Source organism: Melozone crissalis, unplaced genomic scaffold (genome assembly GCF_028551555.1).
Source record: "Melozone crissalis strain CALT ecotype California unplaced genomic scaffold, PUWL_Pcris_2 ptg000016l_1, whole genome shotgun sequence".
In the NCBI taxonomy this organism is placed as follows: Eukaryota; Metazoa; Chordata; class Aves; order Passeriformes; family Passerellidae; genus Melozone; species Melozone crissalis.
This window is the reverse complement of record NW_026535794.1, coordinates 21,371,708-21,387,899: the sequence shown is the minus strand read 5'-3', so window position 1 is coordinate 21,387,899 and position 16,192 is coordinate 21,371,708. Positions and strand designations below refer to the sequence as shown.

The 16,192-nt window shown below is 39.4% G+C and overlaps 1 protein-coding gene across 1 annotated transcript in view; it reads right to left on the bottom strand.

Annotated features, from left to right (window-relative positions):
* CUBN (cubilin) overlaps window positions 1-16,192 on the bottom strand; it is a 142,990-nt gene that overhangs the window by 5,199 nt on the left and 121,599 nt on the right. The window contains 6 exon segments of the mRNA XM_054273929.1: window positions 117-264; window positions 904-1,112; window positions 1,563-1,725; window positions 2,719-2,933; window positions 12,994-13,211; window positions 14,116-14,245. Of these exon segments, the coding sequence (XP_054129904.1) occupies window positions 117-264; window positions 904-1,112; window positions 1,563-1,725; window positions 2,719-2,933; window positions 12,994-13,211; window positions 14,116-14,245 (1,083 nt within the window).

Sequence of the window (16,192 nt, the reverse complement as noted above, 5' to 3'; positions counted from 1 at the left end):
TTGAGACAGAAAACCAGAAACATGTAAGGATTTCAGATTTCTGTATTGCATTTCAGTGTATGAATTAAACAAAGAGAATAGTAGATGGATTTTTTGGGACATTTCTTCAAGCTTACCTGTAGCTTGATAGGAAAATCTGAATCCATTGTTAATCATATATTCATCTGACTTGAAAGTCACAATGGCAGTGCGATCATAAGAATAAAACTCAGGGACTGGAAAAGTTTCAGTGCCACAGAATCTATGGACTGACCCTTGGCTCTGCTGGAATTTAATACATCACAAGTTACTTAATGATATAATTCAATCTTGTATGTACTGAACATAAGGTAAAAAAGCGCTCAACACTATCTATACCAACTATGAAATTGCATTTTAAAGTTATCCTGGAAATCACTTAATAATATCTCAGCATTTCATCTTGAATTATTATTAGGAACAAATAGAATATAAGAGCTATTCTCATGGCAAAATGAGAAATGATGAAAGGTTTAGGATATGAGGGACATAAATATTGGGGTTTTTTTCTGGTGTTTTTTAACACTCTTCCTGGCAGGAGTATTCATTTATTTATGGTTCGTGAATAGGAGGAAGTGCAATGAAAACTTGCTGTGGGACAGTTTTTCCTGTGTGTGAGGTTTGGCAGCAGTGATACTTGGTCCAACTGTGAAAAACTGTGTAACACCTGCCCAGATCTAACTCCATGTGTGCACAGAGTGCTTCTGAGAGGGCTGTGTACAGTTACCACATGTCACTTGGGGCACAGTCAGTAATGCTTTGGATGTGCCCTTCACAGAAGATCATCCATGAATATATTACCAAATAATAAGTTTCTTCTCTCTTTCCAAAGGGTGAGGGGCGCTGAATGGGAATGGGGAATGGTATCCCCTGTAAATTCCTTACTGTTGGTGAATCCTGGAGCTCTAGGTAGTTCTGAGAGCAGTCCTGGCTGGGATGGAGGTGGAAGGTCTCTACCACCACCCTGACTTGCTCTTGTGGAGGGGCATCAATGACCCAAGAGCAGAGAGTAAAGGGTGGATATTCATTTGGAAAGTTAGGAGATGTTGCAGTCACGGATGTAGAAGTTGCATTATAGATTCCTCCACAGAGGCCTGTGTAAAACAGTAACAAATGCATCATAGAGTGAAAACTGGGTAAAACTATTTTTTTGAGCAAAACTCAAATGGAGTTGAGTTTTGGACGGTATACTTTTGTATTTGCCTTTGAGTTTCTAGAAGGAAAACAAAAAGCAAATACATGCTAGTGGAGTCAATATTTGTCATCAAACTCAAATAAATGTTTGTTTCCTATTTGTTAACAATCTGTGAGCATTTCTGTTTTGTACTCTCAGACTGACAACCTCCTCCCAACCAGCTAAGACCAAAGAGAATTGTACTGGGGTCAAGCTTTTTTTAGCTTTCCTAGAGATGCTGTGCTACTGACTGTCTTTGCCCCTTCCTGAGACTTATGTCTAGAACAAATTTTGATAGTATTTAAATATGAATGTCCATAAAAGAGTTATAACTATATAAATATATGCATACATATATTTGTATACTTACGATCCACTGCAGTGTAGGTGGCATTGAAACCCCTCCTTTCCACATAACCGTCTGTGACAAATTTCACTGTCAAGAAATTACGGGTAGAAAGAAAAGGAGCTGGCACTGCAAATCCACAGAATGTGCCAGCTAAATTGGCATTTTCATTATCTCCATCGTAAAGCTGAAAGAAGCAAAATATATAAACCACTAATAGTTTAGGCACAACAAACAAATAAAGAGAAATAAAATTCTCTGACCTCGCCTTACATTACAATTTGGTTTACTTGAAAGTGCAGTGTATTCTCTTGTGCTTTAACAGGATGTTCTTGATTACCATAATTATTCACTGCCATATTAACTGATTCTGTTGGACAGGCTAAATCTCATTATGGAACATTCTGGTCCCGTCTCAGCAAATCCATCAAAAAATGATTACATTTTAATTTGGCGCTCTCATTTCTTTATTATATGTAATCTCAAAGTGCTTTTCTGTGAGAAGATTGATTTTATTCATCAAAATGTAGAATGAAATCCTTGTTTCATTGAGTATCTTCAATGTTCAACAGGATCAATAACATTCCTTGGTGGAGTTTGTTTAGCAGCATTCTGCAATCTGATGGTTTGTATGCTCATCTCCAAGAAAACAGCTTCTACAGGTGAGCACTGAGCACCAAGATTTTTGATGAAAAAAAGGAGAAAAATTATATTAATTCTAGTCCTTTCAAGCAATTGTGCATGTATATGCATAATTTCCCTCTGTCTGTGTCATTCCTCTCCAGAAGTTATCCAAAATAATTCATTCACCCTTCCTCACTGCCTTGTCCTCAATTTTTAATTCTTGATTTCTCTTTAGTTGGTTCTGCTCAACTTCAACCTGATATTCTGAAGGTTTACTTTACATGTGTTTGAGTTTTGTTTTGTTTCTATTCTGTGAAATAAATACTCATTAAATGAGCAGTCTAAGACCAGAAGTGTGTGTAATGTTAAAACTCATACTGGTTTCCAGAAAGGCAGAATGACATCTGGTGGAGTAATCTAACCCAATGAAAAAATTTTATTATATTAAGGAATTTAATTTCTTCTTAGGATCATTTTCTATTAATAAAATTAGCCTTGTGGAGAAGATAATTGTATCTCACTGATATTTTCTTGTTAACATACTGAGCTGTCTTACTTTGACATAATCATATCGGCACATCCAAGCTGATTGTGCTTCAAGCTCAAATAAAGAGAAGGTGAGGTTGATCCGTTTGTTTGCAGGTGCAGTTATGATCCATACACAGTCCAGATTTTTCTCATATCTTCTGGTCACATTGGAGACTGGAGGGCCAAAGGTAGAAGCTGAAGAATCTGAAGCTGACAAGTAGCCACCACAGCCATTCTGAGGTCCTGTTGAAGAAGCAGAAGCTTTTTAACAGCAATTTCTGGCATTTATTTAATCTTTATATAATTTATTTAACTCTTTAATGTTAATCCAGGAGCTTTTATCTGTGCTACAGTATTTTACCATCCTGTCTTGCAAGGACTATCTGAGTGATTAAAAGATTTTCAACACAGAGACAGACATGAATCACAATTAGATTTCATAGAGTGAATTAAGAAAGGCTCATGTCTTTTGTTGAATATAAAAACAGTATTTACTTTGAAAATGTCTCAATAGAAGTTTTTAAAAGGGACTGTCAGAAGATAGAGGGCAGCAATGAAACATAAAAGCATTGGTCTGAGGGCCTTGGAACGGGATCCTTGCTGGCCTCTGAGAATATTTAGTCAGCAGGGGGCACTGAGCTGTTGGCTTTGAAAATGTGATATAAAATCAAGTTGCTTCTTTTGGCAATACAGCCGCATCCTAGAGGGACCGAATTTGGCAGCCTGACACTGTATTCACGAATCTAGCTAAAAGGGATTTCTGGAAGTGTTTTGCTTGGTGGGAACTTACAGCCCCTCTGAAATGCAGGCTGCTTTTCATTTGGTTCCCGCAGCTAGGGCTAAGTCCTTGACTTATTTACTGCGAACATTTGAACTCAATAAAGTCAGTCACATTGAAAGAAATTACCTTTGGAGAAAAGCAGTTATTTATCACATTGAATTCCAAGCAAGCAAAAACTACAGATTATCTGGCAGGCTTTTTTAATAGTTTGATTTCCAGAGGTTGGACTGGGCTAGTAAATGTGATCATCAATTCACTTATTTCCTGCCCCAGTCTCTATGAGGTCTCCTGGCCACTTATTTAACTTTGGAACTTCAATTAAATATTGTTTTACTCTTGCTTTGGGGTCGAAGGAGTTTTTGTAAACTGCACAGAGCAGAGGAGTAACTGCAAGCCTGTTGTCTCCTGTAGCAAATCCATTTATGAGCATTCAGTAGCAGATGAAGATGCAGCTGTGGCTAAGCAACACAAGCAGAGTTTCAGAATTTCATCTGTGTGTAAAATATGCCTGTCTGGCACATTCAGTGACTTCACCTTGACACGCTGATGCATTTCCAGACACATAAAACTCTGCCTTGAGCCACAGTATTACAAAAGATCATGCTGGTGAGAAATCAGCATTTAAACATCAGGATTGCATCAGGACCCCAGGGCTTGCGAGACTGTAGTGGTTAAAGCAGAGTGACTAAGGCTGAAAGTTGTCCTGCTCTACCAACCAAAGCCAGAAGAGCCCCACCCTGTAAAGCAGTTTGCTTAAAACCAAAATCCTCATAACATCAGATGTCAGATTTTCTATAGTTAAAAATGAACAGAAGAAACTTATTACAAAGTGAAAGAGCCAGAAATTAATAGAGTATAGTCCAGTTTTGTGGGCATTTAATGAAGTCGGAAACTTGGAAAAGTGTTAGCATTCATTCCAGTGCCACTGCAGAAGGCGAGAACAACAGCAGGGGAAATGTGAGCAATAAATCACATTCTCACAAATAGTCTGGGAAGGAGGAAAATGTCAGCCAGGAGGGTGCCTGGGCCCTAGGAGTGCAGTTTCCCTATATTTTTCTTTGTGTTCACCCTTCTGCATGATTTATTCTGTTCCCCTGAAACAATGTTATTTGGGCTGTCTCCTGCAAGCATTTAAATATAACATTAAGCATATAAATGTCAATCCAAGATCATAGTCTGATCATCCAGCCCTGCAATATTGAGTCTGGACTGAGTATATGGGTCAGACACTAACAAAGCTCCCCTTCCCTTTTTCAAGGGTGAAATTGCAGAGATGCCAGTCAGACCACAGCAACATGAGTCAGGGAATTGCCACAGACCCATGCAACAAGAAGGCTCTTAGTGCTGCAGGGTCATCCTTTTTTGAATATTAAATGTCTGTATTTTTGCAGTAGTAAAATTCACTGCTAACTGTGCAGCTATACAGACAGCTCTAATACAAAGACAAAAAAATACACATGGGGGTAAGCTCTGGGTGTACAGCATATGAAAGGGACCTGACAGAGAGAGAAGCAGGCCAGATTCCCATTATCAGAAAATTAATTCCAGATAGTATAGTATAACCAGCAATATCATCTAAGGGGAGATAAATAACTGAAAAGGTGATTTATAGGTAATAAAGATGAAATTTCACAATCCTCGGGCTGCTCAGCTGGGATAGAGTCAGATGCTTACAGGACAGTACATTATAAATAACAGATAAACTGGAGGCTGACCAGATATCAAGTAGTCCTACATAAAGCCAAATAAAGAGGAGTCCTTGTTGAAAAATCCATCTATCTTGGTGTTTTTCAGTGCTGACCAATGTTACATCTGATTGCAGGCACCAGAAGTTACACAATAGTGAAACTGTGCAGATGAAGGGAACACCCACAAGTAAATGAAGAACCAACTGCTTAACAGGAGGGAACTGAGAAACACTATCTCTGTGTGTTTTAGCCAGGACACAACACATTGCTTTAAAAATCAGCACCTCTTCTGAACAGAAGGCCAAAGAGCAGCCATCCAGTCTGCAGGTGATGTTTAAAGGAAAGACACTCATTACTGGCTAACACAGCCAGAAGCTAATGTAGCTAAAATCCAGGCAAAATCTGGGACTGAGAATTCTGTTAATCTGTAGAATAGACTCTTAGATATTAAAAGCTGAACTTGATTAAGATAATGAGAAATATACCTTATAAAACAATTTGTATGTCAGCAGATGGAGCAACTACATGGCTGACTTTTGTTTCAGCCTTTGCTTTCTTATTTTAAATAAAAATCATAAGGTCATCATAAATCAGATGGCAATCTTGTTCTCATAAACAGCTTGCCAGAGAATGCAAATTATCAGAACTAGGGCACACACTGTCATCCCTAATTGCTTTTGGTGGAAAGCATTAGTGAAACTAAAAGGCTCCAGGACCATTCAGAAGAGAAGGAATTGAAGGTTCCCTATGGCAAATAAAAATCATTACAGCAGAGACCAAGCACATGTTTCTCTGTTAAGAGTTATACCCTCTAGATATGGAATGAAGATGAAGATAAATCTTTGAAGCTTCCTGCCTTTGAAGTACAGCCAGGGGAAAGGTTCATTTATACAGGGATGGGTGCAATGAAAGGGTAACCTACTGAATAGTTTAAAATCTATCAGAACCAACTACACCACTGACATTTCAAAAGACAACAAAGTGATTTTGGTGTCTTTCCCTTCTTTTAAAAATAAGCACCCTAAACAACTTCTAGAAGGCTGCAAAGTTAAAGAAATTGTCTAGTTCTGCTTGACAGTAATGAAAATTCCCTCCAAGACTTCTGACTTTCTTTTGTTTTCACCTAGAAGCATCCCTGGGGACTCTAGACTTTGATCTGAACTAAAGATGAGTGTAAGCAAAGATTAATTCAGTTAAGACTAATTCTTCTTTTTTGATGGGTCTTATTTCCAGTGCATGGGAGTGGCTGGACTTATTGTGGCTCTAACAATTAGCTCATACCTTGTCTGGATCATGGCTTCAAACAGTAGGACAGGGCTGGAGTGAGGAATTGTATTCTTCTGCTTTGTCTCATGGGTGATACTGAAGGTTGGTGAACCTTCTCAAGCTGGGCTGCCCCCATGTTTGGCAATCATTGCACCAACATTGTGATTTTGTGTGGCTGCAGGCCCTGTCCACAGAGCCTGCAACATTTCAGGAGACCTCTGAAAGCACAAGGCCCTTTAGAGTCCTTATCCAGCCTTTATGCAGAAAAGCTTTTTGACTGGTTTGATGGCCTGGCAGTGGTACTAGCAGTGACATTTAGGACTGTAAAGCCCCAGTATCCTGCTTTAGCCAGGTTTCACAAATGCAGTCAGATGAAATTTGTATCCTTAAGTTCTTTGGACTGATACCAAATATAACAGTTCAGACATGCTCTGTGGCAAGCCTTTAAAACTGATTTATGTACTGTCCTATCCAACTCCTTGATGCATGTCTGGGAGACCAGAGGCTGACATGTAATCTTGCCTAATTCCAATACTTACTAATTCTGAATTAGTGTTCACATTTGGCACCACAGCTACTTAAGCCTTTGCAGATCTCTCTTGTGAATAAGAAATGTCACCTCATCTCTTTTTTGTATGCACCAGAGGACAGATATTCAGCTGAAGAAGTCATTGACTTCAGTCAAACTAAGCCAGTTCATGCCAGCAGAGTTCACCCACAGTTTTGTGAAGGGCCATTAATCTGAATATCCCATCAGCTTTCAACCATTTAGTCACTACAAATATATGTAATTACTGTGTCTGAAAACAAGTTTACCCCTCAATTTTTCAGATCAGACAAAAATTTCTTATTTTAATGTCTGCTTTTCTTCTTATCTGTCCAGTTTGAACATGCAAGCCCTTTCTATTTTTCTTGCTTTGGAAGAAGAAATCCTTCACTGAAGATAGTCAAGCACTGTTTGGATGCAGTCCTATGCAGTGTGCTCTGGGATCACCCTGCTTGAGCAGGGAGGTTGGAGCAGATGATCCACTGTGGTCCCTTCCAACCTCACCCATTCTGTGACCCTGGAATTAATTAACTGACATTTCTGAGAGACATTTGTAGCTCAACAGTTGTATTCTTTTCAAAGACACCAAAGAGATGTATTTCAACACCACAAATGCTTTCTAAATTTAGTGAGATTTCAAGCTGATGGATATTTGAGACCCAAAATACATTTAGAAACAGTCTGGGAATTGTGACTTATGATCATATATTCTGATCTTGTCACAGATGTTCTTATTTTCCTAGACTATAATAAGATCAAGAAAAGATATGATTAGCCACAATTTATTCACTTATTTTAATACATAAAACTAACCATAAGTTATCCATCACAGTGTAATGAAATGTGTATAACTACACATTTGTATTACTATGTGTATTACTAATGGGTAATATATTTGGCAAAAAAATTGAGTGAACTGAAAGCCCAAATAAATTTTTGCCTGAAGATTTGTGACATTCAAACAATTTATTTCTCAGCTAGACCCTCTGCAGCACCAGGTTCCAAGTTCTGGTTGGATAATACCTTGAGATTCAGCCCTGGGAACCAGTCCTAATGGGATGTGAAATCTCTGCAAGTCACTGCTGCTCTTCCAAAGATATGAGAAAATACAACAGCATTCACATGCTACAGTCAAGGACACATTCTTCTAAGATTTTTTTTTTGGTGCAGGAAGAAAAATTGGCAGGATTCAGCTGTGCTGATTGTTATGTGCCTTCCACACAACAGGCCATAACTGCTGTTACCAGTGCAGGTGCCTGGTGCCACCTACAGCAGGTACCACCATTAATTACATAAATCAGTGCAATTAACTATTTCTGGTGGTATGAGAATTTAAATATGACTCACAAAAGGACACCTACCCCTGGCCTATGCAACAGAATATCCAAACCAGTATTTTACACCTTATATTGCTCATTCAGAATTGAGGGGGCTTTTTCAGCAATTCTGAACAACCCAAAAAGACTCTGCAGCAACTGTGCATGCTGAACACTGCTGAAAAAGTGCACCTAGAAACCAAACATAGAGTAAGCCACAGTTTCAGTTTACAGGACAGAACATGAACTACAACAAAATGAGGCAACTGCTTTTTGTTGATACAATAAAATAGCATAAAAATGCTTTGAAAATTCTACTGGGTCAATTTTTTAAAAAGCAGACTGTAATTTCATTAGGGGAGAGCATAACAGTAAACCTGTTAGTGACAGGCTTTTAGTGTATTCAATTCCACACAGGAAGTAAGTAATTCAATACACAGCAAATAGAATAAGAGAGGCAGATACCTCCAGGTGATTTATCAGGTAAATTACAGATCATCTTATCAAGAAGAAAAGCATGTAGATCATAAACTGTTTCTATTATATGCAAACTAGATTATTTATGTAAATTACATGTGAATGCAGTTTTCTGGTATATCAGGGAAGATTAATTTTTTCCAGCTATTTTTCTTCTAAACTCTACTTGCTTATGATTATTTTTCTCATGTAAAATGATTGATATTCATTCAATAGAAATGATGATTTGTGTAAAAAGAATAGAGAGATCCTAGGGGGAAAAATTGAGCAAACTGAGGACAGTGTAGAGGATGGGGTGTTTCAGGAATTAACATTCCAACAGCCTAATAGTTGCCAAAGGTTTAGGAGACATTTCTCCTGCCCTAGAGCCAGGAACACTAGTCTTCTCATTGTGGCTGCCCTATTCTTCTTGCCTGTCTATATCCATTGGGTTTTCTTCATTTTGTGTTTAAACCACAATCTTTTTGTGACATTAGATCGTTGCTTTATTCTGCCTATGCAGTACCTTGTACGGTGGAATTGTGCTCATAAGCCCTAAAATAATGTAAACAAGGGACCACAATGGTATTTATCCAGTACACAATGCTCATATTTCACAATGCATAAACTTGGATTTCTCCTGCCTGCTTACAAAAGAGAGTATAAAAAAGAGAGGGGGAAAAAGCTGGTCACAGCTTGAAGTCAAGCACAATTTAGAGCAGTAGAGAAAAAGCAGGCAATCTTCCTCCCCTCCTGCACCCCACCTTCTCCACTGTCCCAGCTGCTGCAGTTCTACTTGTATTAAGTGAATAAAGCTCAGGAAGAGCCTTCTGACTCAACTCACTTATCTAACCATGTGGAACACTTTGCTTCTTGTACATCCATGTGAATTCCTTAGAAAGCCTCAGTGAGCAGACCTGCATTTCAGAAGACCCCTCGATCCTGCTCTGATGGTTTAGAGGCATTTTTCACCACTGGCACAATGGAGTTATGTACATCAGCAGAGAGCTTTCAAGGAGAAATTACTTCCTCTTAATGAGGTCACAGCTATATCTCCCAACAGGGATTTCTGACTCTTTAAAACAAGAAAACCTCCCAAATCTTTATATCTTCTTAGCTTTTGTATCATATGCCTCAGGGGATCACAAATTCAGGTGAGAGGGTCACCTCATTACTGAATGGGAATAGGCTCCATTTGTCACCCAAGTGCTATTTGTGCTATTACAGCAGGGATGGCAGAGGTGTGTGCAGGCTCTGTCCCTGCCAGCCAGGGTCAGTAAAAAACTCAGATCTTCCCCTAGAGCTTAAGAGATAATCAGGAGATCTTTAGCCAAGTCACAAGCTCAGTACATGCTGATCTCCTTCTTTGGGGAGAGATCTTAGCTTTCCTTCCTTCACAGAGACATCTCATGTAACCAAATGCCTTAAGCTGATATTGATTTCTATCTTCTCATCCTTTTATTGATTGCCTAGAGGAGCACATGCTTGCTGTGGAAAAGAGTTCTATTTCTCATTTTACAGACTGGAAAGAAAGGCAGAAAAAAGGTCAGTGGTAACTAAGGTAAGAGAAGTCTGTCTTTACACAAATCTAACACTTGGAACAGACTGTATCTTCCAGTCATCCCAGCTCTCCAGCTCTGCCTGAGAGGATGTCCAAGTGATTCCAAATATGAGGTTGGTAAGTGCCCAAACTTAGCAGCAGAAATAGTGAAAAGATAAACCCTCTGAACCACATCACAAGGGCCATATGCTCCCCTGCCTCAAGCACACCATCTCACAGAGTTATGACAAAGAATGCTGCCTGTGAATTGTGCACATTTTATTACACAGTGTATGGAGTGGCACAGGGAAAGAAAAGATATTTGACAAGAAAGATGACGTGTTGCTAAATGGCCAAATGAAAACTATCTCAGACTTTCTTTTAGTGTCCTTTTTCTGACTAGTGGAGGAACCTTGAATATTCTGTTGGAGGCAGGATCAGTGATGGAAACGTACTGTTTTAATAAAATCAGGGAAGATTTTCTACAGAAATTTCAGTGTTTAACTCTTTGAGTGCCTGGATAATCCTAGATGTAGGCAGTATTCCTTAAAGAGCCTGATCAGGAAAGAAATTGGAAGAGCTTGGGGAAAGGAAATAGTTTAGTTTACTACAAACAGAAACAGTACATTGTTTCTCTCCAATACATAATCAGGGTCACTCACAACATGAAACAGAGAGCAATAATTATGTTATCCAGTTGTGTTTCCCTGGGGCAGCTAGAGAATAATGGGCTCGTTGTCATCCAACAGAGAATGAGGTTTCTTGTTTCTCTACAGATACCATCTTCCTTATTCAAGAGATTTATCATTAGGAATTGTCATCTGATTGCATTTTTACTCTTACAAAACCACATGGGTTTTATCTTTTAACAGACATGAGGGAGCTTCTCTAAAGCACCATGTAGAATAACAGGCTTTTAGATCTGCATGGTTTTATTCTCTTTTATTTGAATCATAATCTGAGACCTCATAGTACAAAGATGTGTCACAGATTTTCCTGGCTCTGTTTTTTAGGCAAGCCAAGCTGGAAACATTTATAGGATGTGACTCATGTTTTCCTTTTGTAATATGCTTTTCTCCTTTTTGGCCATTCTGTGTTACCATGGGACTGCCAAGATCCTTGCTAATGGCTGTGTGGTTTAGTCCCTGTGCCTTGCTTCCCACAATGAAGAGAGAAGACCTACCATTAAGCAGCTCACCACCACAGGCTCTTGGTCACACAACCCATACCTCCTCCTGGGCATCTTTTATAACTTGCAACTCATAGCTCCTGAGTAACCCATGCAACATCTTAACCTTGTTTTCCTTGGGAGCCTCCAGAAATGTGCCTTCAAAACACCTAAGAGATGTCAAAGTTTATTCATAAAAGGCTTCTCCTCACTCTAGGAAATTATCAGGCAGGGTGCTGACTTGAAGAGCTTGGCTTGTGTTCTGTTGTGTGCTTAAGGAGAAGATCTGGCAAGTTGCACAAATAAATCTAAAGTCAGTGGCTAAAAAATTTGATTAAATGCCAACAGGAAGAGGAAGAGCTTGGGGAGTTCCTGATGATCTCACCCTGGAAATACTAACCTAGGCTGCAGCAGATCTATAACAACTGATACTTCAGCATTTAAAGACAGCAACGTGTGAAGCAACATTCACAAATTTAAAGACCATTCACAAGGTCTTAAGCATTCTTGTAGCAATTACTTTAGTGAAGCAAAGGAAGAGTTAATAATATTAATAACTATGAGGTTCTGTGGGAATATTTTTCTTGGCAAGGCCGTAGAACCAGTTATTTTCCTTATCTGTGAGTACTTTCTCAGACTATCGAATGAGAAAGTCACTGGCTAGGGAGAGGGAGGGGATTCAGTGACTCAGCAGAAGACTATGTTTGTTCTGCCACAAAGGCCTTTCATTCTCATCTGTCTGAGTGCCAGCTTTGCAAACCAGACAATTACTTCTTTCTAGACCACAAAGACATGGAGTTAATTATACAGGAAAGTAGTAGAGATGACATGAAATCAATTTGCATGTAATAATTTGTTGCTTACCATCCCTAAACAATTCCGATAAGGAGATAAAAATCTCCTTTTACACTTTGATCTTTAAAGTAAAGTACTGAATTTAAATGGTTTTTTGAGGTAATAATCAAAGTCTGCCCCTTATTCTTCCATCCATCAAACCAAAGGGCATCCAGTGCCTTCTTACTGTGATCCCATTTATTTTATGGCCAGCTACTCAGAATGATCCCATAAATCAGTAGAAATCAGCACAGTGGTGCCTGGTGTGGAGCCACAATCTGAACTGACCTCAACACTTTAGCTCTTTAGAAGGTGTGAGGGAAACTGAAAGGAATTGAAAGTGAGCATATATTGAAAGGAAGCATCTTTAGCACACCACCAACCTTTGACTACAGAAGAATAGGAATTCTAGGGTATTGCTGTATTTCTGCCAAAAGAGAGATCTTTTGGTGCTGCTAGGCCTTCAGTCACCCAAGAAGCACCTTCACCTTCAGAGAGGCAGGGAAAGGGTAGCAAGGAAGAAAGGAGATCAGTTCAGAACCAGACTGGAATGCAGGGATCCCATGAGCCTAGTATTTAGCTTAGTTCACTCAATTTTCACAAAATCAGAAACATTCTTCATTCACCCCTGGAGAGGGATGTCACAACTGCTCCTCAAAAAACAGAAATTACTCACCAGCAGATTAGGAGTCTGATAATACACATACCTAGGGCCTCTCTGAAGGATGCTTTCCATCCCCTGTCTTCTCCATAGAAGTCAGTGATAAACACCAGGAACAAGTTATTACTGGAGCTCTTAATATCTGGAGGCAATTCTGAGCCACAGAATTTCCCAAGGAGAGGAGCATGAGTATCTGAGCCATCATACACAGTCACATAATCTTTGTAGCAGGAGGGAGATAGTTCCAGCTGGAAGCTGTTGAATCTGTAAAACACAGTTGGAGTCTCAGGTATCACATTTTCAGTTCTTTTCCTGTGTTATGTGTCTTTTAGTGCTTGAGGAAAGGTCCAAGTACTTGCAGCAGCCAAAGCCATACCAAGGCCAAACACATCTCTCAGGAATAAACCAAGCAAGTATTAAATGCATGGCAAAACCCTTCAGCCAACAAGCTCAGAGAAATTGGGTCCCTTACCCACGGGGCCTCTTGCAAGGCAACCTGTGAGCAAACCTCAGCTTTCCATGAAGCAGGAAGTCTATCCTGTGCAAACACCCCCTCTCTCACTCCTGCAACTGCTCAGGCTGCAATTTCCTTGGGCACATGAGTGGCCCAAGAAATGCAGGCACAGAGTGCAGGCCAGTGAGTCCTCCTCTTAGCTGGGAAATGTTCTCCTAATTCACAACCACATGATAGAAGAATTAATCAGTTTTTAATTTCTCAATGGCAAGATTTTGTGGCAATAATCTCCCTCTCTTAGGCAAGACAGCATACACTCAGAAATACACTATTTTTGGGTGGATATTATTACTTTGGCTATAAAATGATTACTATCCTTCTAAAAGTATTATTATTTTTCTTGTATAAACTTCTTAAAGGCTGACAGAATTTAACTAAAAAGCATGAGTTGCATTTTTACAATTTCTTAGTCTCGTCAGTAATCAAAGTTAAAACTTAAAAAACTTAAAACTGTGATTTTTTTACCTAACAAGTTAAAAAAGAAAGATGGAAGGGAGCCTGAGGCTGATAAAAGTGACTTCAGTAACCATCTCTTATTTTAGTTTGGCTTTGACCTTGGAAAAGGAGAATCATAGAAAATATTGTCAATAATTGCTGCTTTAACTGGAATCAGAAGCCTCCCTGTTCCCTTAATGACAAACTGGTATTACATACTTCAGGGCCACTACTTTGCCATTTCCAACTGTGATGTGGTATGAGCAGTTCATGTTGTTGTGATAATCAAGATGTGAATGGCCTGGACTGCTGATAACACCTCTGGAGCCATTGAAAGTGCCACCACAAGCTGTGGAGTAAACAGAAAAAAAATTTATTAGTGTCTGAATACTAGTTTGGTCCTAATTCTCATATTTCTTTCAGAAGTTTACCAGCAGGGAAAGTAAGACCCTCGATAAATGTGAAGCAGTGTTCATTGTCATGCCTAGAACTGTTAAATGTGAGATGTCTGTCAGGCTGTGCTCTGCAGTGGAGGATTAACCAGCACTGCGGTAACAGGTTCTTACTAATCCACACCAAATGGCATTGCCACTGAGCAGGAAAAGACTGAGACTGATTGCAAATGTCCTGCAGGAGGTCCAGGCAACAGCAGGGAGGGGCGGGTGCCTCATGCAGCAGCAGGAGTGAGAATATCTCTGCACTCATTCTAGATTGCCAAAAGAAACCTAGCTGATATGTGGGCACATTCCTTCATCCAGATCCTGGCCCCATGGAAACCTCTAATTAGCCACAACTGCACTCATAACCCTATCTCTGACATTTCTAGAATAAATATATGCAGAGCCTCATCATCTGTCAACACCCTGTCAGAGTAGGAGCATTGCTGTAGCATTTGCTCTGCACAGAAATGCACAGAGGAGTCTCCAGGTATCACTAATCCTGTTCCCCACTTCACCCTGGGCTGGGACTCACCAGCACTGTGGGGTGGCTGAGCTGGAGGATGAAATATTTGCTTTCTGGCTGAAAAGCAAGTTAAATTCTGCAATTCTAAACTCCAGGCACTGCTTGGCTTCTCAGGGTTTCTCACCATGGATGCAAATGAGGCCAGGATGTGGCTCATGTTTGTTCCCAGCTTCAGGGCTTCAGGGAACAAAACCTCTAATCTCCATTGTTAGCTTCAGCCTTCATTTTATAATCTTAAACTTAGGAGAAAAAAAAAGCTTCCCCAAGTCTCCCTCCCTGCATCCTGTTGATAAGCTTCTGAGCTTCTGAACTGTGAGCCACACACAGTTTTTCATGTTTTAAAGCAGATGGCATTGCCCAGGCCACCCCCTTAACAAAGACAGTCCCATACAGGGTGCTGCTGGATGCAGAGCCCCTCATGGCTCAGGCTGGCAGCCTGGAGAGCTGGCAGATAAAGGACAGGAGTTTGGAAGGTAAAGAATTGGCATTATTCTACATTAGGAGGAGGGAGCCTTTTTCATTTTTTTGCAGCAAACAATGCAACTATGGGGAAGAGGAATGTTAATTGGCAGAATCTGCTTTGTATACAACAACAAGCTAATAAAGCTCCAGTTATCCTTCTCAAATGTCACAAGTCACAAGTCAGATAGCAGCAACTGACTTGAGTGAGTTATGAAGGTCTTTTCCATGAGTAACTGCACATTGTCATTTCTCAGTGCCAGTCCCTCTTTCTTATCTGTAACAGACCATTCATTTCACATAAAGAATTTAGCTTTATGCTTCTGTGGTGTGGCATTGAACATGAGGAATGCATTAAGAGAAATACCAAAGTTTAACTCACACTTTTCTTTGCAGTTAGAAAATAATGCTTTCAAACATAAAAGTGGTCTTTACCAGTTAAACCTAGAAAATATTAAAATCTGTTTTGCAAATAAAATCAATCTTCTGCGATATTTGTGTAGATGTAAATTCTAAACTCAGTTGGAAATTTCTTTTTTGAATTCAAATTTCCTCTTTAAAACATAAGAGCTCTCTTGTGAATGACAAAAGCACTTTGGTGAAAATAGTTATTAAAAAAGAAAAATAAATCTATATCCCAAGTTTTATTTACGTTCATTCCTGGCACTGCAAGAGGGTCTACAATGGGAGCTGTGTCCATTTACCTGTTCTATTTCCCATGTCTTAAAATGTAATTTTTGTATAACTGAGAATTAGACCATTCTTCTGTAAGTGATAAAATTTTTTAAAATTAATCAGTTAAAGAAACCAGTGATGTTTCTCCTTAACACAAAGAACAACCAACCAACCAAAACCTGCCAAAAAATGCATTTCT